At 42.6% G+C, this 27,182-nt stretch overlaps 2 protein-coding genes across 3 annotated transcripts in view; one reads left to right on the top strand and one right to left on the bottom strand.

The window, feature by feature from the left end:
- LOC109389805 (protein NDRG2-like) overlaps positions 1-15,235 on the bottom strand; it is a 31,595-nt gene extending 16,360 nt beyond the window's left edge. The window contains exon 1 of the mRNA XM_019655685.1: positions 15,165-15,235. Within this exon, the coding sequence (XP_019511230.1) occupies positions 15,165-15,220 (56 nt within the window). The 5' untranslated portion in view covers positions 15,221-15,235. The remainder of the gene's footprint in view (positions 1-15,164) is intronic.
- Positions 15,236-15,295: 60 nt separating this feature from the next.
- STXBP6 (syntaxin binding protein 6) overlaps positions 15,296-27,182 on the top strand; it is a 239,630-nt gene continuing 227,743 nt past the window's right edge. The window contains exon 1 of one of the 2 annotated variants that reach the window (XM_019655679.1): positions 15,296-15,706. The gene's annotated coding sequence lies outside the window, so the exon portion shown is untranslated. Of the gene's footprint in view, positions 15,707-22,462; positions 22,590-27,182 lie in introns of those variants that run through there. The other variant, XM_019655681.1, reaches the window with a different exon arrangement.

The raw sequence follows: 27,182 nt of genomic DNA, 5'->3' as shown, positions 1-27,182 counted from the left end.
GGCAAGAAGGTAGTAGAGGAGCCAATATACCAGACAACAGAATCAGGATCCTAAAGGTTCTCATAGTATGTAATTATGGGCCAAATCTACACAATGAAATTTTTAAATGATAAATTTAGAAGTTCAGCACTTGAGTACTGGATTGAGAAAAGTGACTTAATATTTGCACTTACAAAAAACAATGTCAGGCAAGTGTTAGTTGACTCTAAGCTTAATATATGTCAACTAGGTGATGTGCCTATCAGAACCTTGAATAGAACCTCAGGCTGTATTAAAAGCAGAAGTGATGCTATTCAGACCAAACCTAGAAAAACAAATTCAGTACTGATTGATACATTGAAATAGGAATGCAAGAATTTACAGAGAACTGATTAACTAGAATTTCAGGCGTCTTAAAAAGCATGTCATAAGAGAAACAATTAAAGGACCCAGGAATATCTAATTTAGAAAAGAGAAGATAAAAGAACGTATTTACTGACTCAAATACTAAAAGAGTTGATATAAAAAATTCATGTATTTTGTGTGGTTTCAGAAGGCAGAACTAAAATAAATGGATAGAAATTGTGGGGAGGCAGGTTTTCGATTAATATGAGACCTCTCACAATTTCAGTCATCTAACAGCAGTCCAGGCTGTCTCAGAAGGTGATGACTTCTGCGTCAGAGGAATTCCAAAAGCAGCTGAATGGCCACTTGTCAGGTGCTGTAAATCCATTTTGTAGGTGGAAAGTTGGAATAAATCATTTCTGAATCACCTGTAAACTAAATGTCTTCAGTCCTACCCTGTGAGTCATTGATAAAGTCCTCAACTTTCACTTCCATTGTTTGGCCTACTAACCCATACCCTTCAGCCATGCGTGGCTACTCTGCATTTTCCCTAACTACTTTTCATTTCTTGGCTCTGTACTTTTTCTCATCTTCTTCCCAGTACCTAGACTGACAGTTACCATCTTATGTCATTGGCAAAATCATACCCACCCTTGAAGATCAAGTGCAAAGCTGATGCATCCTTGATGCTTTCTCTAATAATGTATCTAATTATCCTTTTCAATTCCTTAGCATTATGGTCACCTCTTTAGTATAGTTTTTTTTGACATTGGGTCTCATATTAGACATTTTTTATAGCTATTTTCATTCCCCAGAAAATTGAAAGGCACTTGAAGGCAAGGACCATATACTGCTCATTTCAGCATTCCTGTTCAGGTTTAAGTACGGCTGCCTATGGCTGTCCTAATGTCCTTACACATGCTTATGAAAGTGGATTTGACACAGTTACTGCACAAAATCAATAGCAATATTGAAAAGACAATTTAAATAGATTTCTGATTAAATGTACTTCTGAAGTAAAATATTTATGCCTCTCCTTCATTGACTCTTATTAGATTTTTTTTCTACCTAATTTTTTAAATTGTGACAAAATACATGGCATTTACCATTTTAACCATTTTAAACTGTACAGTGGCATTGAATACATCCACAGTGTTGTACAACCATCACCACTAGGTAGTTCCAGAACTTTTTCATCATTTTTCATCATCCCAAAAGAAAACCCCATACTCATTAGGCAGTCACTCCCCATTTCGCTCCCCCTAGCCTCTGACCACCACCAACATGCTTTCCATCTCTATAAACTAGTTCTTTAGAAACTCTGACACAAAGTCTTGTACCGAGCAGTTATTCAGTAAATATTTGTTGAACTGAATATGAATAATAAGGCACTCCCAGAAAACATGGTTTATGCAAGACAAACAATTAGGAGAGATCGATTTTTTAAAGTGTAAATGATTTTTTGTTTGTTTGTTTTTAAGATTTTTTTTTTAATTGGGGAATTTGGGGAGGGGAACAGTGTTGGGGAATCGGGGAAGGGGAACAGACAAGTTGCTGTTGTTTTGTTCTTCAGTCTAGTTGTGGAGGATGTCGCTTCACTGGCCCATGTTGATTTTATCATTGCGCTTTTCCCGGCTGAGGCAGTTGCTTGCTGGCCATTGGACGGCCACTCAAGGTGACTCACAGCAGCTCACAAAAGCACACGCCAGCTGCTGGCCAGTCCCACTGCAGCCTACGTTGTCGCAGGAGATTCATGGCAGCCCAGCTCCAGGTCGAGCTGTTGTTCATCATCTTAGCTGTAGAGGGCAGTGTCACTGGCCCTCATATGTGGGATCCGAACTGGGGCCCTGCTGCTCAGAGCTGGCGTCCCAAGCCAACTCCTAACTAACGCGCCACTCTGCTGGCCCAAAGTGTAAATGATTGTTAAAGACTATTGTCTCAATATAACATTGTATAGAATAATATTAGTGATTTGTCAAGCAAGTACATTGAAATATAAAGTTTTATGTGAGTGCTAAAAATACTAATGAGCTATAAAACCAAATTAACAAATTAGCTGTGCCAAAGTATTTTGGAAGAAAGTCTTTTATTTTTTTGGATTTTATTGAGGAATTGGGAAGGGGAACAGCCAAGTTGTTGTCCTTCAATCTTAGTCGTGGAGGGTGCAGCTAGCTCAACTCTAAGTCCAGGCACCATCCAGCTGCCCTTAGGCAGCTCAGCTCAAGGTGCTGTGTTCAATATTAGTTGTGGGTGGGAGTAGCAGCATGTGCTCTCACCAGCTAACCCATCCTGCCACCTATTGGCAGCTCAGCAGCAGCTTAGCTTGGGCACAGCTCACTGGCCCATGTGGGAATTGAACCAGCAACCCTGTTGCTCAGAGCTCGCACTCAACCAACTGAGCCACTCAGCTGGCCCCAAACCGTCTTTTAAAGTCTCATTTTGCAATTAGAACTTCTTATTTTCCCTCAAAATACACATGAATGATTAAGATGACCAAAAGACATCTTAGGATTGGTCTTGAAGAGACCTTCAGTTTTCCAGATATTCTTTGCTGCAATAGCTTGTTTTGTAATATTAAAACCACTATTTTTCCTTTATTTTTGTCTTCTTGAAACCACTCAATAGAGGAGGATTTTTTTAATGTGTTTATGTGATTTCTGGGAGTTGGAGGATGCATGGGGTAGGTTCCCACGTCAGCTGTCATTTCCAAGCAACAACCCCATTTAAAATTCTGGCACTAGTTTGTAATCTCATCTATTAGTGGTTGCAAAAGACTGAGTTTGTCACATAACAATATTCCTTTATCTTTATTTTCTCTTCCTCCATGGTAGTATCCTTATCTTCCTGCTGCTGGAGAATCTACTGGTCTACGCCTCAGTTTCTTCACCTAATGAATTAGTCACTTGGAGAAACTGCATTTTTTGTTCACTGATAAGAGCTCTCTTACTCAGGAGAGTTTTTCAAAGTATGATCATGTGCAAATGACAATTTAAGTTAATTAAGTTCAGCCACATTAAACTAACTGTAAAACTCCCAATTTGTACAAAATGACTCATTTTCAACAAGCCTTATTTAATTTCAGAAAATTGTAAAGCATTATTATTTAGTTAGCTATTATTCCAAACAATCTTGAGGCTAAAATTAAGAGTACTTTTTGCTGAGTATGTCCAATGATACAGATAAAAGGTGAAATGTAAGAATACGAGTGAGTGACACAGAACTCTATTCCATCTCATGAGACATTCAGCATGGAAATGACTTTGGATGGGTTCCAGTAAGCATAGCAGAGCTGTAGAAGGTTACGGAAGACAATCTGCATAAATTTGAATTCTTGCCCAGAAGTATTTGTTCTTGAGGTGAGAATTGCTATCTAACAGTATAATTAAAGCCTAAGGTAGAAAGTTAGGGAAAGTAAATGGAGTCCTGCCAGTTTTGCTGAGACCAGTCCTTTTGGAGTCTCCTTCCTCTTTCCTTATTTCTATTTGTGAGTACCACAAGGTGGTGACACTCTGAGTCATTATGAAGGAAATGAATAGTCAAGGTATTTAAGTGGAAGGTGGGCATTTGCTCCCACCCATCCCCTCTCACTTCCCAAACTAAGAAGATAATAGTTCCTGTCCAAACCGTCTCACTTTTTTTTTCAGTTCCTGAATATAATATCAGAATGTATATATGTATATAAAAAATTTTGTTCAGATACTTTCAGTTGTCTTTACCTAATGCATCTCTATCAAATTAAGATCAGAATTTACCTAAATAAGGTAGGTGGTTTTTTTGTTTGTTTTTGTTTTGTTTTGTTTTTTAAGGAAAGGGACGCTTTTGGATAAAATTCTATAAATAAACTTAAAGGAAGAAATAGGTCATTTGTTACAGATCATTCAAAAACTCTTACATGGGTCTGGTTGAGTGGCACATTGGTTAAGAGTTGGCTCCCACATGCAGGCCAGTGACTGCGCCCTCTATAGCTAAGATGGTGAACAACAGCTCGACCTGGAGCTGGGCTGCCCTGAGGCGTAGGCTGCAGTGGGGCTGGCCGGCAGCTGGCGTGTGTTTTTGTGAGCTGCCATGAGCCGCCCTGAGCAGCCGTCCAATGGCCAGTGAGCAACTGCCTCACCCGGGAAGAGTGCAATGATAATACCAACATGGGTCAGTGAAGCAACGTCTTCCACAACTAGACTGAAGAACAAAAAGGACAGCAAGCTGTCTGTTCCCCAATGCTGTTCCCCTCCCTTCCCAATAAAATCTTAAAAAAAAGGACTCTTACATGAAGCAAACTGTACATTCTATGCAGTGTCTACTATAAAGCAGGGACTTTGTGTGTTTAGCAGTTCTGCTGTTTGGCTAGAGGGCTGGTCAGGTTTAAAACTTTTGAAGATTTAATCCTAGACTAGAGATAGAAGAGTTATCTGTTTAATATAAGAGGACAATAGAGAGATACAAACATAATGATTAGCAAAGAATTTGGTGGTCAAGATGAAATAAATACATCAAAGGTATTATCCTGTTGAAATTAAGTTATCAAAAATAATCAGATGTTAATTACGTTTTCATTATTAAATAAAGCTTAAACATTATTACAAATAATATACTTCTAAAACCACCACCCTAATAAAAAACTAGTTTTTATCCATAGGAACACATCATTTTGCTTGACCTCTCAGCAATATTCAACACAGCTAAGCACACCTTCCTTCATGAAATACTATTTTCTTTGTTCCAGGACTACTCAACATCTCTCCAGCCTGGAAGTCACCTTTAATAGCTCCTGTTCTTAATGCTACAGTTTCTTGGTGCTGAAAATGAGTTTTATTCCCTAGTCATTCTATACTCATTCTATACAATAGTATCAAATACCACCTAATGGCTCCCAAATATCTACACATAATTTCCAACTAGATCTATTTTCTGAGTTCCAAATCTGTATACTGTCTATTGAGTTTTCCACTTGGTATTCTGACAGGATCCCAACTTCATGTCCAAAATGGATTTTTAAGTGTTCCTTCCCAAACTTACAACTATATCAAATATGTGAATGTCTCACTGTCCCCTCAGTGGTTTAAGGTAGTGATATGGAGATTGTAGCTAATATTTCCATCCCTACACCCAATCATTTACAAATTGTATTTTTCTTACCTCCAGAGTGTAGCTCAATCTGTCCTCCTTTTCTTTGAAATCTCCTCTCAACCATTTTCTTCTCTCTCACCTGAACAACTACAGTGGTCTCCAGACTGATTTTCTTCTATTCTTGATTAATTTCAACCCATTATTCAGGTAGCACAACATGGTCTTAAAATGTAAATAGGTCCCCATCACTTCTCAGCTCAGGAAGCATCAATGGCTTCCCATATGATGATGATGATGATTATTTTGAGGAGGGCACAACTCACAGTGGCCCGTATAGGGATTGAACCGGCAACCTTGACGTTATCAGCACCATGCTCTAACCAATCGAGCTGATCGGCCACCCCTACCCCCATAGGATTACTATAGAAAGATAAACCCTGAAGGCATCGCATGATCTGGTTCTTCAGGATACACTGTTCTCTCACTCATCGCGTACCAGTCACGCCGGTCCTTCTTCCACTTCTATGATGGCATCAAACTCTTTCCCACCCCTGGGTTTCTCTGCCTCTGTTCCTGCTGTCTCCACCTGGAATGCTGCTCCCCAGTTTTCCCTTGGCTAACACTGACTCTCCCTTCACTTCCTCAGAGATCTGTCCTTGATGAATGAACACCCTCTTCCTCAAACCAGTTGAGGATCCCCTAATATACAGTAACACCCTCACTACATAGCATGAGTCATAGTTTATAACTATATATCTACTTGTTCAATGTCTTTCTCCCCACTCAGACTGTGAGGTCCCTATGTCAGAAATCATATTTGGCATTTTCACTGCTGTATCCCCAGTGTCTAGCACAGTGCCTGGCCCAGGGTAAGTTGTTCATAATGGTGTGTGATGAGTTTCAGTAACACTTTACTACCACTTCATGTAGTGTTTTTAAATTAAGCCAGCTTCATAAAGAGTCTTTAGCTATCCCATTTATTATTTATAAAAAGTGCATAATAGTCCATCAAACAAAAATGACAAAATGTACTTAATTATTTCCCATTTCCTGAGACGTGCTAACCATTTTGCTATTATAACTAATGCTGACATAATAGAGCTGTTTCCTTGACAGAAACTCAGAGGAGGAAATCACAGACAATATAGCTTCTGAGTAACTTTTAAAATGTTTATCAAAGAAAACTGCCTACTCTCTGTGAACTCCAGTCCCACAACAAAATCTCTTCCCCGTGTGGGTCATATACTCATTTTATGAGTCATAACAGACACGAGTAAAGTCTAATTTCTTATAAGTCCTGGGAACATTTCCCATTATATTTTATATGTGTCAAAGCATAATAACACCAGGATGGCTGTTGGAAAAATATGTCTATTGTGAATATGACATCATAAATCTGATTTAGAGTCAAGGTTTTTAATTGACTCTGCTATCAGTTAAGAGTAACAAAATGACTTGTTCTTTTAACTTGTAACTTGCAGCCAGACACTCATTGCCTTTACTCAAGGATGCATTACAAACACTTGAATTGTGAACACTACATATTTTTCAGTAAGATTTCTTTATAAAGAAAAGATGCTAGAATCCAAAACAGATTTCCAAAACTAACCTTTTAAAAAAAATTTATATATTAACGTTCAAGTGGGAATAGACAGAGGACAAAAAGTGGGGGAAGAGGTAGCTCTTTCAGAGTCCACAGTATGCTTAAGCCTGGGGTCAAGGCCTTAGCTAACAGAATTGTGATTCTGTGCTAGAAAAAGCTGCCTGCTTTGGGCCCGGTCTGGATGGTGAGTGCTGTAATGGGGCGGATTTGAATCTGCCCTGGAGCAGTTAGCTTCCAGAAAACTGGGACAGTCTCAGACCCAGTGTATTAGAGCTCTTTGGGGATGAACATAACATGGTTCCTGTTTCAAATGGGCTCAAGTCCACCTCTGGAGCTGAACTCAGTTTTTCAGAGATATTTACTTCACCAAAGAGCTTTTTCTCTGCGCTCTTCCTTCGTTCCTTCCTTCCTTCCTTCTTTCCTTCCTTCCTTCCTTCCTTCCTTCCTTCCTTCCTTCCTTTCAATAAATAAATAAGCTTTTTTTCCAGAGCCCCTATGCAAGACACTATAGAGGGCATAAAGAAGGTTCCAGCAAGTCTCAAGCCTTGAGCAGGATGGGTTAGACCCATGCAAATACACTTGTACAGTATAAACAGACCATGGGAGGAACCAAAGGAAAGATACAGGTAAACGAATGAGAGATGCCTCTGGCTGACATCAGTACAGATTTCTACAGAGGAGCCATTTCAGACAGCTCAAAGCAAAACAGAGTGAGGGCCAGCCGAGTGGAGCGTTGGTTAAGACTTGGCTTGGGACACCAGCTCTGAGCAGCAGGGCCCCAGTAAGGATCCCACATATGAGGGCCAGTGACGCTGCGCCCTCTATAGCTAAGATGCTGAACAACAGCTCAACCTGGAGCTGGGCTGCCATGTGTCCCTGTTATTGGCGTAGGCTGCAGTGGGGCTGGCCGGCAGCCACCGTGAGCCATCATGAGCGGTCGTCCGATGGTCGGGAAGCAATTGCTTCATGCAGGAAGAGCGCAATGACAATACCAACATGGGCCAGTGAAGCGACGTCCTTCACAACCAGACTAAAGAACAAAAGGACAGCAACTTGTCTGCTCCCCTTCCCCAATTCCCCAACGTTGTTCTCCTCCCCTAATTACCCAATAAAAATCTTTTAAAAAAAAAAAAAAAAAAAAAAAAAAAAAAAAGAAAAACAGAGATTTTTTTCTTTTTTTCAGTGTGAGATTTAGATACACAGGGATGGGGCCTGGAGACTGTAGTAGGAAAGGACATCAAGGGTAAAGGAAACAGATTTCACCTTTACAGTGCTTTTGGTTTTCTCCCTGTCTTTCTTGGCTTGGTGTCCTAGGGCAGTGCTTCTTAAACTTGAATGTACAGACGAATTACCTGGCAGTCTTGTAAAAATGCAGGTTCTGATTCGCCAGGTCCAGGGTAAGAAAGAATCTGCATTTCCAGTAAACTCCCAGGTACTGCTGAAGCTGCTGGTCTGAGAAGGGCTTTGAGCAGCCAAGTCCTCAGCTGCATTGCTAATTTGAGGCAGCAGCAGTGAGAAATTATAGGGCCACCTATGGCTGGGCAGGTCTGTTTGGCCTGAAGAGCTGAGGACAGAGCAACAGGAGCTTCTTTCACTGTTCGTCTTTTGGGAAGGTTCCGGAGACCTCTCCGTCTCAAACTGTGAATGGATTGCATCATTCTATCTGCTACACTAGCAGCTCAGAAACTCGGGGACAGATTGCTGTTCTCTTTAGTCACTGACTTGCTTGTGTTCTAGCAGAATAAGGGATTCTTTGTTAGCTCAAAGCCTAGCAGATTTTCTGGATCTTGGTGGAGACAGTCATTTTAAACCAAACATAGATCTTTCAAAAATATTGCTGAAATAAAGGAAGGAGTGATTAGGGCAGTTCAGACCACCGAACTGTGAACTTAATATAACCAAGCAGGTCTGAGTTGAGGTGGAGGCCTTGCTGCAGCAGAGGGTGATCCAAACAGTCTTAGTATCTTTTTATTTTTCTGCTGGATACTATTCTTCAAGACTTTTAATTCAAGCAAGTCAAGAGATAAGAGAAGAAGAGCCATTCTGGGCTATTTGTGATCAAATTTCAGAATTAATCACTGTGTACAATTTATTTATCTGTATAATATCTGTATAATATCTTAATAAACCTTAATTGAGTCCTAACTTAATAAACGTATATGTGGAAATCTCTAAACTATTAATCTACTCTCTTAGGCCTTTTCTTTGGAAATAGAGTAATAGGTGGAAACATTAGGACATTTGGACAGGAGAAAGTAGAAATTTTTTAAAAGCACTTTCTATGTGTGCAAAATTGTTTTTGTGAAAACAGGAATGCCATATTGCATGTGAGGAGATAAAATATGATTGCTTGTAGCAGAAGCAGTGCTTCTAAGAAACAGCTCAATTGGAAACGCAAAACACACTCTCCTATTTATTTTTTTTTAAGTTACCCAGATGGGTAGTCATGGGTTGAAAGTAGCAATATTTATTCAGCACTTGTGTGGGCCAGGTACAGTGCTAGGTATATTACATATGTATTCACTCCAATTAAAACCATATGTAGATAGTAATACACATTTTTTAGGGGCAAGACATCTGGTATTCAGAGAAGTTGTAGACTTTGTCCAAGGTTCTATAGAAACAAGTTGAAATAGAAGCTCCAAACCAAATCTGTTTAAAATAAAAATTCTACCATAGCATGCTGCTGCTGCTTCTTTTTTGTTATTCTCATTCTGAGGAATCTTATTTTTATTGCTTCAGCTCCTGCATAAGACCACCAAATCTGTATTTCTAGGGCTGGCCGAGTGGCTCAGTTGGTTAAGAGCTCGCTCAAGAGTTTGAGTTCTGAGCAACAGCAGTTCGAGTCCAGCCCGAGCTGAGCAGCCGCTGAGCTGCCAACAGGTAGCAGGATGGCTCAGCTAAAAAAAAAAAAAACAACAACAACAACAGAAATCTGTATTTCTAGATTCTTCTTCACCCAAGCAATATTCCCTAATTCCCATAAGAAAGTTCTTCTTGGATGTCCCACTTTACACGAGCTCAGTATTTCCATATATCTGAATTTTCAGCCCTTCCTTTCAGTAACACCACAGTTTTAATAGTTACAAACCCATAGAATAATTTTCTTTCCATTTTTAAATTTTTCCTAAACACTCTGTTGCCCAGGCCCATCATCCCAGAAAAAACTATCTGGTATTGATCAATTTTAAGAAACACTAGTATAATTGATTCAAATGTCTTTGTTATGAAATAAAACTATTAATCTCAGGCTGGTGAGGCTTTTTGGGAGGTCCTCCGAGAGCACAGATAATTAAGACATATTTTCTAATGTTAATTAACACCAGATTATTTTATGTTTCTTGCTAAGGACAAATTTTTTTTTATGGCAGCTGTTCTTATACAATATTGTGTTACATCAAAAGCCTATGGGGTTACTAACTGGGTAAACTTAAAGACCTTTAAGTTCCCCCCAACCTTTCACACATCCTCCCACCACAGTGCCCTTGCACATGCTGCTTTCTCTGCCCAAATTCTCCTTCTTCACTTCTTTTTTTGCCTAGTTAACTACTTCAGATTTAACCCGCAGGCCTCAGCTTGATCATTACTTCTTCAAGAAAGACTTCCTTTCCTTTGCCCATTATTTCAGCTATACACTTTTAATAACATGTACCTTTTGATTGTAAAACCTACCACAGATGCAATTCTACACAATGTGTATGTTCTAAATATCAGATTTTTTATCTCTTTAGAGATACAATAATGAACTATTGGTCTCCTGTCCCTGATGACTCACGTGACTGGTGACAGGTTGAGATTGTCATTTGTGTATGGGCTCCTGCTTCTGTGTTAGGCACTGGGTGACAGAAATTGAAGACCCTTAAATTTGTTCCCAGCACTCAAGGAACTAATAACCTGATCAGAAAGATGTGGCTAAGACATATTAAACTATTGCAGAGCAACCAAGTCTTTTTGCAAGACTGAAACTTCTTTGGTTTCATTTTTTCCAAGGAATGTTTTCTCGTTTTAGTCCATGTCTGATCTATATGCTTGTACATGAAAGCTGAAGCAGCTTAGAGTGTGGAGTAATATCATTAGAGAAGCAGAAAGAAGCTTTGACAAAACGGAAGACCAATAAAGATGAAAGGGAAGAAATAAAAACTGCAGTTTGCCATGTCTCTCAGAAATGTTCCATATTATAGTGAGCGGCAGTGGGTCATAGTTGACCAAGTTTCTTGTCAATAGTTAATGTTTGCCCTGGCTTTTAAAAGCATAAGAGAGGAAAAAAACACGCAGTTAGTAAATTAGGGGCAGAATGTTAGACTACGGCAACTCAGCCAAAAGAAAAGGTGGGCTCCAGTTATAAACCAGTAGAATCCTTAATAAGTAAAAGCACTAATTGTGCGGGAGACAGAATAGGGTCCAAAGCATAAACTCCATAAGCTCATTGAATTCTTCAGGTCTCCCAGGCCCCACCATATCAATGTTACTAGAAGTAACATGTTTCATTCCCAATTTACAGATGACACATCCGTGCAACAGCTACAGACCTGTCCCTAGCATGGCGATGCTCACTGCTATTGTCAGGAGAGCCATTTTAAAAAGTAAAACGAAACACAAAACTCTAAAAGAATCCATATTTTTGAAGAAGAAGGATGGGAATAAATTATAAAATGATAGGGAACTGAACTAAAAGTTCCTCTTCCTCAATATACTGTTTCTACCTCTCACTTCCAGAATTCTTTCTCTTGTCACTTTTCATACTCCAAAATTTTATTACGGAAATGTTCCTTTGAGACCACAGAATACTGTTTAAATTGCATGTGTCTTTGGAAATGTTGATAGTCTTCCACACATGAGTGTGAATTAGTTTAATCAAGTTGGTTTTCTCAGCTCTAACTTGCAGTATACTAAAGGAATGCTGATTTTTAAGAATAGAGAGCAACAGCCATGCAGAGTGAGATAGGGGAACTAAGGCTAAAATGAGGACAGTGGGTACATGGAAAAAGGTTTCAAGAGAATACTGGGGCAGGCGCAAAAGGAGCAAAAAGGAGCTAAAGGTTTTTTTTAACCTATTTTAAGACCAACTAAGACTGGTGTTGAACTCAGCAAGAGAGGAAGAGAAATTTCCTTCCTTCTGTACAGAATGGGGCTAATTGATATCCCAGGACCAGATATCAATCTGGTACCATTACGAACTACAGACATTAAATAGGTGTCTCTGAGTTGACCTTTGTGGGAAAATGAATGGCATTCTAAACAATTTAAAGGAAAGGCTTTTCCAGCTCTAAAAACAATGGCTAATTTTTGGTTGATTGAACCATGTGAAATTGCCAATTTTCAAGTGACTGACAGAAATGGCAGTGTCATCTGGATTAACCAAAAAGTTGATAAATCGAGACTTCCTGAATTTCTTACCTGAAATCCCATCACCAGAATGAAGAATTTAATGTAGCCATTAGCTACACTGTATAGGATTAAAACAAACCCCAAAAAACAGAGTTTACTAGTTTTGAAGACATACTATGATTGGTGATGCTATACCATGAGTGATACTGTTAAAAATAGTCATGTTGTAATATACAGTTCCTTAGATCCAGCTCTCTTTGTCCATGTCAATCCATTCCAATTGTTATTTAGACAGCACTCTCTTCTGTAGCCCTAGACAACCTAGGACATCTAAATCCGTGAGTGTGTTAAGCTAAGGTTGGCAGTGGGCATTATGGGTTTCCAGAGAGCTCTAGGTGAACTCAGTTTTTTCTTGTACCACTTAATGCTCAGGAGGGTTTTGCCACATGATTTGGTGTCCTTACCACCACAAGTTTCCTTGTGCTACAAGAGAATACTACTTTCAGGTTTCCTTTTCTATTCCAAAATATAATAGTAATGTAAAAGTCTGGGGCCAGCTGAGTGGCTTGTTGGTTAAGAGTTGGCTTGGGAGCATGAGCTCTGAGCAGCAGGGCCGCTGGTTCAGATCCCACATGGGCCAGTGATGCTGCGCCCTCTACAGCTAAGATGGTGAATAACAGCTCGACCTAGAACTGGGCTGCGGTGAGTTGCTGGCGATGGCGTAGGCTGAAGTGGGGCTGCAGTGGGCTGCCATAAGCTACCGTGAGTGGCCGGCAGCCAGTGTGAGCTGTCATGAGCCACAGTGAGCGGCCGTACAATGGCCAGTGAGTGACTGCCTCACTTGGGAAGAGTGCAATGATAATAACAACATGGGCCAGTCAAGCGATGTCCTCCACAACTAGACAGAAGAACAAAACGACAGCAACTTGTCTGTTCCCCTCCACCAATTCCCCAATAAAATATTTTTTAAATAATAATAATAAAATAAAAATAAAAGTCTGTAACTTGGCATCTAGATGAACTATAAAGTATTTTTCAGTTCTATGGCTTCATGATTAGACTTTAAGGGGGGAAAAAAACCCCAACTATGCTTCCTTTCATGTGCATACAGTTTTCTGTTAACTGTATGCAAGAAACTGGCAACAATAGTAGTTCTTGGGGAGGGAAACTTACTTTCTCCCTTTTTTTGCACTGAGCTGCTTTTTAATATCATGTATTATTTACTACTATTAATCAAAATAATTAAAAAACAAATATAATTTAAAATTTAAGTAGACAAAACATTTTACTTGTTAAAGCAGAGTCCTCCCTTTATAAATATTTACATCCTGTTCTTCTTGTTCTTCTTTATAGCCTTATCATTACTGTGATTTTTAAAAATAATAATTCTTAGGAACTGTGGGAGGTGGAACAGAGATACAAAAATTTTTGATGATGGAAATGGCTATTTATTCTGCAAATATTTTAGCTACATGTTATGTGATAGATCCTGGGCTAGGCACTTTTTCCTTTCCATAACTTCTGGAAAGCTTCTTGTGTAAACACCCAAGCATTTTTTTTCTTTGAGAGTTCTACATGCTTAAAATGCTTCCCATAGATAAGTGGTGGTCTGTTCTCCATGAATGCAGCAATGAGCTTACCTGCAGGGAGAATCACCCAGGGGATTGAGGTAAGTCCCAGGTGTCTGGTTGAGGCAGAAACTACATTGATAACCTGCATGTGAGATAGAGGGTAGCTGGGGGTTGGGGGGTGGAGGTCATCTTGAACCATACCTGCAATATTGAGAAAATAAAAGTTAAAGAGGAAGATGACAAATGGAAGGTGGTAGAAGGGAGGGTATCTGGCAATAGAAACTAGTACAGGGACATTTTCACTCACAAAATTGTTGTATTACACAAAAGCTGATTCCAAAGATTTGTAAACAGAAGTCTGAACACACTAAAAGATGATGTACCACTATCTAATACCCTGCAGAGCACAGGCTAGTGTGAGGTGGTCCACAATATTTAAGGGAACATCAAAGAATTCAGTAATCAAGGTAAATATTTTAATGAAATATTTTAAAAATTAATGTAAGAATGTAGAATGAAAAAGATCAAAATTTAAAATAAAGACAGGGTTAGTATTACTGTTGTTTCTTCAGACATCAAAAGACTGATGCATCAAAATCGCTGATGCTGCAGAAACTTCCCACTCACGTGCTTCTATTAATGGTGTTTCCCAAAAGTTACTTCTCACAACTCCTTTATCTGTAAGCTCTCTTCTGGCGGAAAATCCACTTCCCTTAGTAACAGATTCAGATGACAATCTGAATCACTGTGGATCCTTTCTGGGGCCTTCCCAAACCACAGGGAACACCCAGTGCCTCTTTGCTAAAAGAACACAGAGACCATACAGTTCAAATTGGCTGTTTTAGGGGGTGAGCAGGGCAGGGGACCTTGATACTTCTGTTTGGTCAAGAGTGTTTTGTTTTGTTTTTTTAAATTGAATTTGTTATCAAGATTTTTAAAATCAGGATATTTTACATGAAAATAATCTAAATCTCTCATTTCTTGGAAAAATCAGAAAACCTAACAAAAGTAAGCCCAAACTCTTCCATGAAAGCCATGGGCATTTGCAGCCGAGTGGCTCTCCCCTTCCAGCTCTCTAGTTAGCCGCCTCCCACTAGGCTTACGCATTTACATTTGCCTGTCCCAAGAGCTCTGAGTTTGCGAGCCTAGGCATGAAGGTACCGGTGCAATGGCGAACACTCATCTGCTGGCTCCATTTGTTCTCTCCTGGAGAATAAATGTTTCCTCGTCCTTTCCAATACAGTCTTGCAGAGAGGCTCACTGAAGCAGCTCACCTTTCTACCCGACAAACTTCCCACAAGCCGTGAAACTTGCACTGCCCTCCACACATTGTTTCTCCGTGGCCCTTTGCTCCAGGGTTTCCTCCCAGGTCCAGTGCCTTCCCTCCTCCCCCAGCCCCCGCGCTCTGGAACCTCGGGCGGGTCGCCGGCCCCCAGCCTCAGCTCTCTGCCCCGGGCCGGGGCGCTCAGGCTCGCCCACGGCGGCACTGGGCATGCTCAGAGGAGGCCGCGGGGGCAGGATCGCTTCGCAGGCGCTGGCACTCGGCTGCGGGCGGGCGCGCGGCTGCAGCTGGAGCTCCGGCTCCTGGAGTTGGAGTTGCCGGGAGTTTCCCCCCCCACCACCACCACCCCTCCTTCTTCGCGCGCGGCAGCCGAAGCCGGCGCGGGAGCCGCGAGCCGCGGTCAGCCAGCACCCCGGCCGGCCGAACCTTATCAGGAGCCCGGAGCCCCCGCGCGGGCAGTCCCCAGGGAGGAGTCTCGCCGTCTGGGACGCGTTCCACGCAGTGGCACTGCTGGGGCACGAGCCGGGCTGCACGGTAGGGCCGGGGCGTGGGGAGCCGGCAAGAGAGGCAGAGGCCAGGCCAGGCCAGGGGGGATGCGGCTGCAGCAGCCGCAGCGATTGGGACTCCTGGCGCTCGGTCCGATGCCGGAGGCCGGGGTACGGACCCTGCTGCGGGGTCGGACGAGTAGGCTGGCGGCCAGAGAGATGCTTTCAAGTTGGCGGGCGGCAGGAGAGGGGGCTACACTCCCAGGCGCAGCTGCTTAGGGCGCGCCGAAAGGTACTCGGGTCCCTGGTTCTCCCCAAACCTGGGACCCGGCGTGCGGGCAGGGTTGGGAAACCCGCGGAGCGGAGCAGTTTCCTCCGACAAAGTTGAGGATGGAGCCTTTTATTTCCTCGCTGCCCCCGCGGTACAACAGTCCCTCGTGTGCCGCCCGAGGCCCCCAGTGTGCAGGACCTGAGTGGGTCGCTGCGCCCCTGGGCTGAGCTCCTCCACCCCCTGGCTGAAATCCACGAATCACCCAGATCTTCCCCCAGCGTCTTCTAGGAAAATCCTTCCTGTCCAAGCTGAGGTAGGCTCTCCGGGCAGGCACGGCTCCCTGGCTCCATTGCGCTTAGCTGGGCGATGCCCCCTCCTCAACCTCAGACGTAGCCAAGGGCGCTGGGTTCCGAGTTAGCGCTTGTGGCGCGCGCGGGAACGGAGCCTCACACACATGGTGGGGCAATGTGGCTGGGGTAGGTGGACGGCCGGATTTTTCCTCCAGCCTTTCCTCAGGTTTAGTGCAGCCCACCGATCCCACCCGGCTCATCTTCGCAGAGACAGGACCTGGGGGGGGGAGGGCCAGGTGGAGAGTTTGGGTGGACATACCGTTCCTTAGGAGAGGGCGCCTGGGTTTTATCTCTGCCTTGGGCTCCGGCTCTAGGACTTCATAACAAACCCTCTCCCACTCAGGGACTGGGTGGGAAGGAATAGGGCCGGTGGGTCATCCACACCAAGGTCCACCTCATACCACCAGCCTCCTAAGATCGCTTTCCAGGCGACCCCAGGACCCTGGAACTGGCACTGTGTGGATTGCGAGGGTGTGGAGGATGCCGACGGTTTCTCTTGGCTCCACTTTTTTCACTTCTTGTTTTGAGTTTTGGGGTTTTGCCCGCACACGAGTCAGAGCTGCGCTGTCATAACCCGGGGGGTGGAGGAGCCTCAGCCAGGCAGTGAGCCGCTGTTTGCCTCGCCTCTGAGGCTGCTAGTGGGAATTGGTCCAGAAAGGATTATGCAGCCTAGAAATATGCCGCTCTTTTTTTCTTTTTTGGCTGAACACCTTGGCTGTTGGGTTTGTGTGTTAAGTTCTTAAAGGAGCACCCACACACTGCTCCGGTACCATGTTTTAGGGGCTCGCCGTTTGTGCTGTATGTTTTTCTGTGTGGTTTTTCCTACGGGTAATCTCCTTTGGGGCAGATTCTCAGATGTGGGAATCACATGATGTGGGTACATAGGTTCCAGGGCCAGACAGACCAGAGGTCAAGTCGTAGCTTTACAGGGGATGACTGTGCTGATAGATAAATTGTTAGCCAATCTAAATTTCAGTTTCTCTTCTGTCAAATGGGGATAATAGTGACCTTATCTTTTTTATTGCATGATCGTTGTGAGACTTGGGTGAGATAATGAAAATGAAAAGTGCTAAGAAAACTTTAAAGTGTCTGTGCCTTTTACTCGGTCTTTTCTTTTTTAATCAAACAATTTTTAAAATTATAACAAGACACCTAAGTCTTCTTCCCTCTACCCACTCCTCACCAAGAGGTTTAGCTGCTTAGGGTCTGTGGAGTAGCTGCTTATCTTCTATTTTTCTCTTCCTTTCAATCCATTTCTCTTTTGATGTCCCAGTCCTCATATTTATCGGAGGGAAGCAGCACGCTGTAGATTAGGAGATAGGGTGGGATTGCCTTATCAGTGTTCAGAATTCTGGACCCCCGTTTCAGATCCAAGGCTGATGAACAAGTCAGCAGACCCTGGACTGGAGCTCTGGCTTAGCCTCTAACAATGACCTTGAACTAAGGACTCAACCCCTCAGTGGGGAAATCAGTCTATGAGGTTAAGAGTCAATGCTGATCCGAGTCAAGAACAGGTGCGATTGTCTCTCTCTCACTCAGTAAGGGTTTCATCAGGCTCCTCCTGATGCCCCCGCCTCTACCCCCACTCCACCCTGAATGCGCCCTAATCCTAGGGCAGTGGTTCTCAAACTATTAGAGTCACCTGAATTACACCCATAGAATCACTGACATGGAGTGAGAGAAAGAGAAGTGAGGTTTGTTGTGAAATACCATTATTTTAATATCTCATATATAGAGACAGGATGTTTTTGGAACTTGCCAAAAGCATTTTATATTTCCAATACCTGTGCCACTTACCATTGTCCAGTTTTAGTCATTCTGATTGCTCTTCAAATGAATTAATTTTACACAGAAAAAGATAAGAGCCCCCTTCTTTTTTGTACTGTAAAGTACTGAGTCTTTGGTTTCTGGGTCACTTTTGGGTAGACTGAAATTGGTGATCTGGTATTGATAAATTCAATACCTACCCTATTTCCTTCCTTTGCGGATCTCAGACATTTGTGGAGAGGAGGTTGCATAAGGTTCTGGCAGCTTGAACCTTAAGATTGGAGAACAGGTTGAATCACTTATGAGCAAGTTTAAAAAGAATTTGCAATGTGCTGCCTTCTATGAATGGACAACTTCCCCAGTCCTCAGGGGGAGATGAAGTACATCCGGTGACAGATGTCCCATGGTGGTGAGATCTGGTGAGACCTGCTGAGATCTGAGACCTTCTAGAGGTTGTTGGTGGTGGCAGTGACTGAGATCCTGTCTCACTCTCTAAGGGGGAGGAAGGCTGACTTTCAGGGACAACTGTGCGGTATCAGTGTTGCTCCATGTAATTTAGTTTATCATCGAGCAGTCTTTTGGCACAACCCAATCTTCAGCTGTTTTCCTTGTCCCCTAAGCTATGGTCCTGGCTGAGAGTTCATCATGACTTATGATAGCCTAGATTGTGGCCTTGAATTTTAGCTCTTTCGTATCAAAGAGGCTTCAGGAGTCTGCTTGAGTCAGGAGGGTTCCTGAGATGACAACCTAAGGCAAGAATAAGGTTTATGTAGCACCAAAATGGACTAGGTATAAGAGGAGTCAACACTTTAACTAGTCTTGTGTTGCTGTACCAAATGGAGTCCCAGCTGACCATTATGCTTTATCTCATCTTTTCATTTGTGCTTTGTTTTAGTTTTAAAATGATTAGCACTAGAGGAACCTATCAGTAAATCAGAAACCTATTCAAAAACTCAAGTGTACCACTTAGTGCTACAGTAGATACAAGTGCAAGGCCCATGTCTGTCTTCCTGACTGTAATCAGCACTTTGGGTTGTAATTCTTAAGATTCACTAGCTAATTTAAATGGTTTCTCCTATGAGTAGGGATCATTTCTATTTTAAAATTCTTTCCCATAACTTGATGTTTATATTTTGGGGGTTACCCATACTTTTTGCTGCTAGGTTTTTTTTCCAGTGTGGGGGAGCTTCTTTTCTTATCACTGTTGTTCCCTTTTCCCAGGATGTGACCACTTGATATCGTTCCTCCCTTGAATGATTGTGAGCAGATCATTCTGATACATTATTTCTCTTTGGTCATCAGGGCTGTTAACACCAGGTTGTAGTCACGGTCCATTCCTGGAACACTGCTCTGCTCAACCTTCCTAGAGGTTCTTTTTTTTTTTTTTTTTAAGCTGAGCCATCCTGCTACCTGGCAGCTGCTCAGCTTGGGCTGGGACTCGAACCGCTGTTGCTCAGAGCTCAAACTCTTAAGCGCGCTCTTAACCAACTGAGCCACTCGGCTGGCCCCCTAGAGGTTCTTTTTTAACTAACACTTGGGTTGTACTGCACTGGCTCAATTCTAATATACTTTTTTTATTTTTCACATTTCACCTTTTTCCAGTTTCAGAAACCCAGATGGATCCTAAAATTATGAACACATTTAATGTATGGTTTCGTTTTCCTTTTTTCTGTAACCTGGCATGTTAAAGAGAGTGACTTCCAATTGATGGCATTCTAAAACAAAGCAAGTTTGGTTGCTTACCCCAAAAGATATGGTTTCTACCTAGTGCTGTCCCACTGATAGAAGTGAGCAGCAATTGAATTAGCTCAGCAGTTCCCAGAGTATGTCGGAAGAATGATTTCGGAGTGGATGTTAATAGGCGTGCTCTTGTAAAGGGCAAATCAATTGGGAAGCACTGCCTATTATTTTTCTCTCTCTTAGAGATTCTCAACATGTGCACCATCATGTCAAAGACTCTGAGAAGTGCTGCACTTAACAATACCAGCAACCAAAAATTCAGTTATGTTTATTCAGTTAAACATTTCCCAGAACACAGGACATTTCTGAGGTTTTGTGTGTGTCTTCTAGGACTCCATTACTGAATTCCAACGATTCTAAGAAGTTGTGTAATGCCATCTGTGGATAGATAGGGAGGTTTCACCTATTATATCCCTAAAGGAAAGGGGATTTGTTAAATATGGGTACTAATTGATGAATCAACTCTATAGGTGATTACTGATTTTTATTTCAGAGTAGAGAGAAACATTTTTAAGCTATAGTAGCTAAGAAGGTCTCTATGGAGGGGCTATACTATGAAAATGCTATAAGTGATGGGTAGCACTTTGGTAGAGAGGAGAAGGGATGTTTTAGCTTGGTGGTGTAATGGAGTGTGAAGACTGGTACTTGTACCTGCATATAAGTAATTTTCAGAGTGCACAAGAAATGGACCGTGCCTAGCACAGAGTGAGACTGAGTGAATCAGTGGTGGTCTAAGAACCTATTAAGTTCTTCTTGATTCTGTAAATTCACTGAAGTAGCAAATAAGTTCTTGTGACCACAGTAGATGTGGACAAATAAGGGGAGGCACAATACCCAGGTTGAAAACAAGGGGCGATGCATGAGACAGGAAGGGAGAGAGAACCGGTTCCTAGGCCTTGAGGATAGTGGTTCCAGGCACAGAGGAGTTCATTAAAATGTAGATCCAGTTGAAGAATATTAGATATTTGGGGGAAGAGTGTTTTTAGAATTCCCCTCAGGGAGAGGGGTCTTAACTGAAGTTTCTAAAAATAGCAAGAAGAACTTCTACAACTCAACAATAAAAAGGCAAATTACCCAATTTAAAAATGGGCTAAGGATTTAAATAGACATTTCTTCAAAGAAGATATACAAATGGCCAATAAGGATGCTCAACATTATTAATCATTAGGGAAATGCAAATCAAAACTACAACGAAATAGCACTTCACACCCACCAGGACGGCTGTAATCAAAAAGACATAATGACAAGTATCAGTGAGGATGTGAAGAAATCAGAACCCTCATACATTACATTGTGGCTGGAATGTAAAATGGTGCAGCCAGTTGGTAAAACAGGTAGTTCCTCGAAATGTTAAACACAGAAATACCTGCTGGCCAATTCCAATTCTTGGTAATATACCCAAGAGAATAGAAAACATATGTTCATGCAGACATTTGTATACAAATGTTCCCAATAGCATTGTTCCTAATAGTCAAAAAGTGGAAATAACCCAAATGTTCATCAACTGATTAATGGATACACAAAATGTGGCCTAGCCGTACAGTGGAATACCATTCATCTATAAAAAAGAAGGAAGTTCGATTCATGCTGCAACATGGATAAACCTTGAAACCATGCTATATGAAAAAAGCCAGACACAAAAGGCCACATAGTCTATGATTCCATTGTGAACGTCCAGAATTGGCAAATCCATGGTGACAGAAAAAGTGCAGTAGTGGTTGCCAGAGGCTGGGGGGAGAGAAAAATGGGGAGTGACTGTTGATGGGTATGCGGTTTCTTTTTGGGGTGATGAACATATCCTGGAATTAGTGGTGATGGTTACACAACTTGGTAAATACACTAGAAACTACTGAATCGTATACTTTAAAAGAGTGGATTTTATGGTGTGAATATCTCAATTGGAAAAAAAAAACCAAGAGCCAAACAGCAAGAAGGCTGCTGTGGCTGGAGCTAAAGACAGTAATAAGAAAAACGTGGTGAGAGAGATCCAGGAGTGGAGAAGGGTGTCAGTTTCAGGCCAAACTTTCTGCTTTTGGGAAAAAAATATCTAGATAATTCCATTCTCCTTGTTTGCCATTGGAGCTCCTAGGATTTCCCTGTTACTCTTTCATCCAGAAATCCTTCCCTTGAATTAGAAGGTTTTGTTCTAAGTTGCTCCTGAGTCAGTGGGATAGTTTCCATGGCAAACGCCTTGTGATCTTCAGATCAGAGCGTGTTTCTGGACTTCCCTCTGGACGCTAATTCCATATTTAGGCTTCCTTGTTGCAATCCACCAGAGAGGGCAATAGGCAGTGCTGACTGGGCAACTTCAGTTTAGCTTCTCCCTTAAGATTTGACTGTGGCAGACATCTTAGTGTCATCTTCTAATTTGTTTAGGGAACTCTGTCAAGACCCTTTTAAAAACATCTCTGTATTAAACGGGGTTCGCATAGTACTTGGCATTATACAAGCATCCACATGTTTGGGTCCAGGAGTCACGATACTAAGTGAGGTATAACACCACAGGAGCTGAGGGTGCTGTCCCCTTGGTAGAGATGTTTCTCCTCTCTTTAGCAGTGCGTTGTAGCTGTGCCTCTCTAACAGGAAGCACCTGGGGATCTTGTTAAAGTGCTGATTCAGTCAGCCTGGTTGAGGCCTGAGATTCTGCAGTTATAACAAGCTCCCACCGATGCGGAGGCTGCCGGTCCACGGATCACTCTGAGTAGAAGCTGAGGGTACGGTGTGGAGCAGATGGCTTTGGAGTGGGATAGAGCTGAATGAAAGGTGGCTCCAACATTCATTTGCTGTGGGAACTGGTAATTAAGGTAATTAACATCGGAGCCACAGTTCTCGTGTCTGTAAGATCGCTGTAAGACCTAGCTCATAGAAAAGTGTCTAACATGATGCGCCAGGAATGTTATTTGCCTTTTTCTCCCCACAAGGGCTACAGGTTCCATGGTGGGGACCAAGGAAAAAGTATATGGAAGAAAGCCAAGGGTTTCAAAGAGGTTTTTGACTTGTGTGGGTGGGGTTGGGTAGAAAGAGGATGTAGAGGAAGTGGGGTATGAATCCTAGTCCTCAGGGAAACGTTCATTTGCTTATTGGTTTTCAGATTACCATAGTTTTGAGTAAAGTCACTGTGCTAGTCTCAGCTGAATCTGGATAATTTTTAGTCAAGATATTAGGTGTTTGCTTTCATGCAGTCGGTTTCTTTTTGACCAGAAGGTCATCTCCGAGCTGCTCAGTGGTTGCTACACTTCTTTGGTGGGGTGGTCTCTTGCCTTGCTGCCTTCACCCCTCACTTATGGATGTCTCTCTCTCATGCAGAGCAGAGGAAGTAAAGGGAACTGAAATGCAGATCAGTGAGTTTCATTAGCACAATGGGGATAAGTTTCTGGGAATGAGGTTAAAAATACTTGCTTCATTGTTGACTTCAGAAAATCTGGGCATTTCATTAGTTTGCCTTCCATGAGTCCATTAACTCTGAGAAGGTTAAATTGAATTAGGTTAATGGGGAACAGCCAAAGAGGAAGAACTGGGACCTAAATCCTGGCACTGACTGTAATTCTCCCACCTGGAGCCCATGTCACTTGCCCTCACCAGAGTACTAGTTTCCTTTGTTGCTATTTGGGGCCAATAATAACCCCTGCTGGGCTGCCTCCTAGGGTTGGTTTGAGGTTCAAGTGAGTAGCATTGGTGAGGCCTTTGTGAGCTCTAAGATGCACCCTAGAGTCTGCACCACCAATCTACGGTGCTGGCCTCGTACATCCTCTGGGTTACACAGGTGAGTTGTGGCTTGTTCACTTTTGTTCTGTTTCTATCTCCATTCTCCTCATTTGAAGTGGAAATAAGAGATTGTATTTACATTTCAATTAAACTGACAGATCCTTTTCACTTTGCTCTGGGGGAAATAAAAAAAACATACACTGTAGTTTTTAAGATTTTCACAAAACCCCAAGTACAGTAAACCAAACCAGTTTCCAGGCTTCACAGCCTGAAATTCGTTGCTTTCCTAAGGATGGTAATTTCACCAAGTGAGGCCCCGTTTCTCCTCCTTGTTTGACCGTTTGTGGATTGGCAGGGGTGGGTCTTGAATGGCTGATGACTTTGAAGAAAACTAGATGGCTCACTTTGTTACAGTGCCAGGGCTGAGCATTTAAACTGATGCTGCACCAACATCAAATAATCAAAGATAAGATATTCAGGTATAAGCCTAATACGCTAGGCCTCACTGACACCCGTCATTCCAGAAGGTGGAGGTGGGCGTGTCATGTGGAAGTGGGACCCATCTGGTTTCTGAGGTGAGTGAATGTGTGTGCTACGGTCTCATCACCTTTTGTAACCCCTGTTGGTAACGGAAGTTCGGTTAGAGAGGTCATATATCTGTGAGCTATTCTTTGTTTTGAGGTGGCCTAAGAATATGTTGCCTCACAGTCTCAGGTGAAAGCCAGCAGTATCTAGTAGTTAAGAAGTTAATATTATTCTTGAAGAATTTAACCTACCCTATCATTAAGGTAGCAATAAGGAAGCTGTGCCGCTGGGTGGGTAAAGCTGGGTGTTCCTGAAGTAAGTCCTTTAAAAATGAAATCCATCTGCAACTATAACAATAGTTAAAAAAACAAACACCTACCTTGATGGTAGAAATTTGGTGCGTATGTAAAGAGCTCAATGCTAATAAAATGGACATTTGTCCCAATTTCACCTACTGGAAGATGAGGCTTTTTCTTTTAAATCCAATTTTTTTTATGACATTGTGAACCACACACCCACTGGCTTATTTAGTGGTTGATTTTTTAAAATGCAACAGGGAATCCTGAAGTCAGATACCTTATTTATGAAGAGCCATTGCCCTCAAACCCCACTAGACTGTGAATTCCTCCAAAGGCAGGCATCTTCGTTTTTATATTTCTGAGGCCTAGCATGCCTGGCAGATAGGAGAGAATCAATAAAAATATGTTGAGCTGGATAGCTGCTTTCTTCTGGGATTCTCCTTCACTGTCTTGTCTATGAATTTTTCTGTCAGTATATTATTTTTGTTATTTAATATTTCCCTGGAGAATATTATGTGCTGACCTAGCACACGGTTCTAAGCACTTTACAAATACTGATTCTTTTCAGCCGCACACCTGTCAGAGGTTGGCAGTTATTTATGCCTATTTTACAGTTGAAAAAACTGAGGCAGAAAAAGGTCAAGTGACATGTGTAAGGTCTGGCAGCGATCCTGTAGCAGAGCTGGGAGTTGCAGCGGGTGCTGGGTTCAGGGTTACTGCTCGCAACAATAAGCTTGGTTCAGCTGAAGCAGACTCCCCTTTCCTCCCTGCCCAGCTCTCACATATTACCCTTCTTCCCCTCCCCCACCCCGTTCAGATTTCCTGAGTTACGGAGAAATGAGACCAGACATGCTTTTCCATCTCCCCATTTTTTTTTAAAGACTTTTATTGGGGAATTGGGGGATGGGAACAGACAAGTTGCTGTCGTTTTGTTCTTCAGTCTAGTTGTGGAGGATGTTGCTTCACTGGCCCAAGTTGGCACCATCATTGCACTCTTCCCGGGCGAGGCAGATCAGTCGCCGGCTTCTGGACGGCCGCTCACTGCGGCTGCTGGCCGCTCACGCTGGCTGCTGGCTACTCACGGTAGCCCATGGCAACCCAGTGCCACAGGGGCTGCAGCCTACGCCTTTGCCGGCGACTCATGGCAGCCCAGCTCCAGGTTGAGCTGTTGTTCAGCATCTTAGCTGTGGAGGGCAGTGTCACTGGCCCTCACATGTGGGATCCGAACCGGGGCCCTCTGGGGTCCCAAGGCAGTACTTAACCATCGCGCCACTCGGCCGGCCCTCCATCTCCCCATTTTTAAATCTCCTTTGTCCTCTGCCCACTCCCAAATTCCAGAACAATGTGACTCTGTGTCTGGAAAATAGAGTAATCGTGAGAGAACCATAGATCATAGGCCCAGGCTTGGGGTTCAGTCATTCATACAGGGGCTGTTTCGAATGAACTCTGTTATCTGAGCAAGCCTGTGACCTCTAGCCTTGGTCCTCTGAGTTTGCCAGGTGACAGGTCATGCAACCTAAGTCAGTGCCTCTCAAACCTTTGTGTACATGTGAATCACCTGGGCATCCTGTTGAGGCACAGATTCTGATTCATTGGTCTGAGGTGGGGCCTGGGATTCTGCATTAATAAACTGGCTTCCGGGAATGATGCGGTTGCCAGTCCTTGGCCCAGGGCCCTAAAGGAGCCTTGAATCTATGCAAAGCCACGCCTGCTAGTCTAAGCACTGTCTTGCCTGAATAGACCTAATCTCTAACCTGGGACCCAGAGAGAGGCATAAGATATCTAGAGACACACACCAAGGAACCGGAAGTTGCTTGAGAACAGTCAGAGAGAGGCTTAAAAGGGAAAGAGAGGGTAACTGAGAGTAAAGGAAATTTGATGCTTTCAAAACGAAGAGTGTATTATTTCCAAAAGTGAGCCAAAAAGCGCTCTATTTATGATGGAAAGTTTATTATGCAGCAGCTGTAATGATACAGCTGTGGGAATGAGAAAGTATCGTAACCCCTGTTTGAGTTGAAATGAGACTTCATAGCCGATGCTACTGGCCCTTTCAACTCTTGAAAGTAACCTCTTAAAGCTCTCCAAGGTCTCCATAAGTCTCAGGTTCTGATCTTTGCTTTCCAACTCCATCTGTTCAGGTATGTGTAACATCCTAAGAACCAATACTGGTACATGTATACCAATTTATGGTCCTCAAAATGCTTTCATTGTATCTCTTTTGAGTGAGGTTGTATCTCATAATTACCCAGCTGTTTGTTTATACATGAGAGTGGCGAGGCCTAGAGAGTCTCACTCTGTCAGGTCCACAGACTCGGAATTGGGGACAAGCATGGGTGACGGAGCATGACCTGGTGCCTATTGCTCTTTCTACTAGGCCTGGCTGCTTAAATAAATGTACGCCAGTGGGCAGTTCAATTGGTTTGCCCTCTTTGGCTTTGCACAAGAGGAGGCATCTAGATGAGTTTGCTTTTTTTGTGTGTGATTTTTTTTTTAAGTTTAACATACATACAGAAACAAGCACAAATCACATGTATACCATTTAGTGAATTTCCATTCCATGAACATACCCATTTAGTCTTAACACAGATCAAGAAAGAGAGCCGCTCTCCCCTGTACCTGCCCCTTCTGGTAGTTCGATGGTAGCTACTGTCCTGACTTCTAACACTCTAGATCACTTTGCCTGTTTTTCAGTTTTAAATAGACGTACTCCTACTTTTTTGTTTTTTCCTAAAGCTTTTATTGGGGAATTGGGGAGGGGAACAGACAAGTTGCTGTCCATTTGTTCTTCGGTCTAGTTGTGGAGGACATCACTTCACTGGCCCATGTTGGTGTTGAGATCACTGCGCTCTTCCCAGATGGGGTAGTCAC

The sequence above is a fragment of the Hipposideros armiger genome, unplaced genomic scaffold (genome assembly GCF_001890085.2).
Source record: "Hipposideros armiger isolate ML-2016 unplaced genomic scaffold, ASM189008v1 scaffold_243, whole genome shotgun sequence".
Classification (NCBI taxonomy): domain Eukaryota; kingdom Metazoa; phylum Chordata; class Mammalia; order Chiroptera; family Hipposideridae; genus Hipposideros; species Hipposideros armiger.
This window is presented reverse-complemented; position numbering and strand designations above follow the sequence as displayed.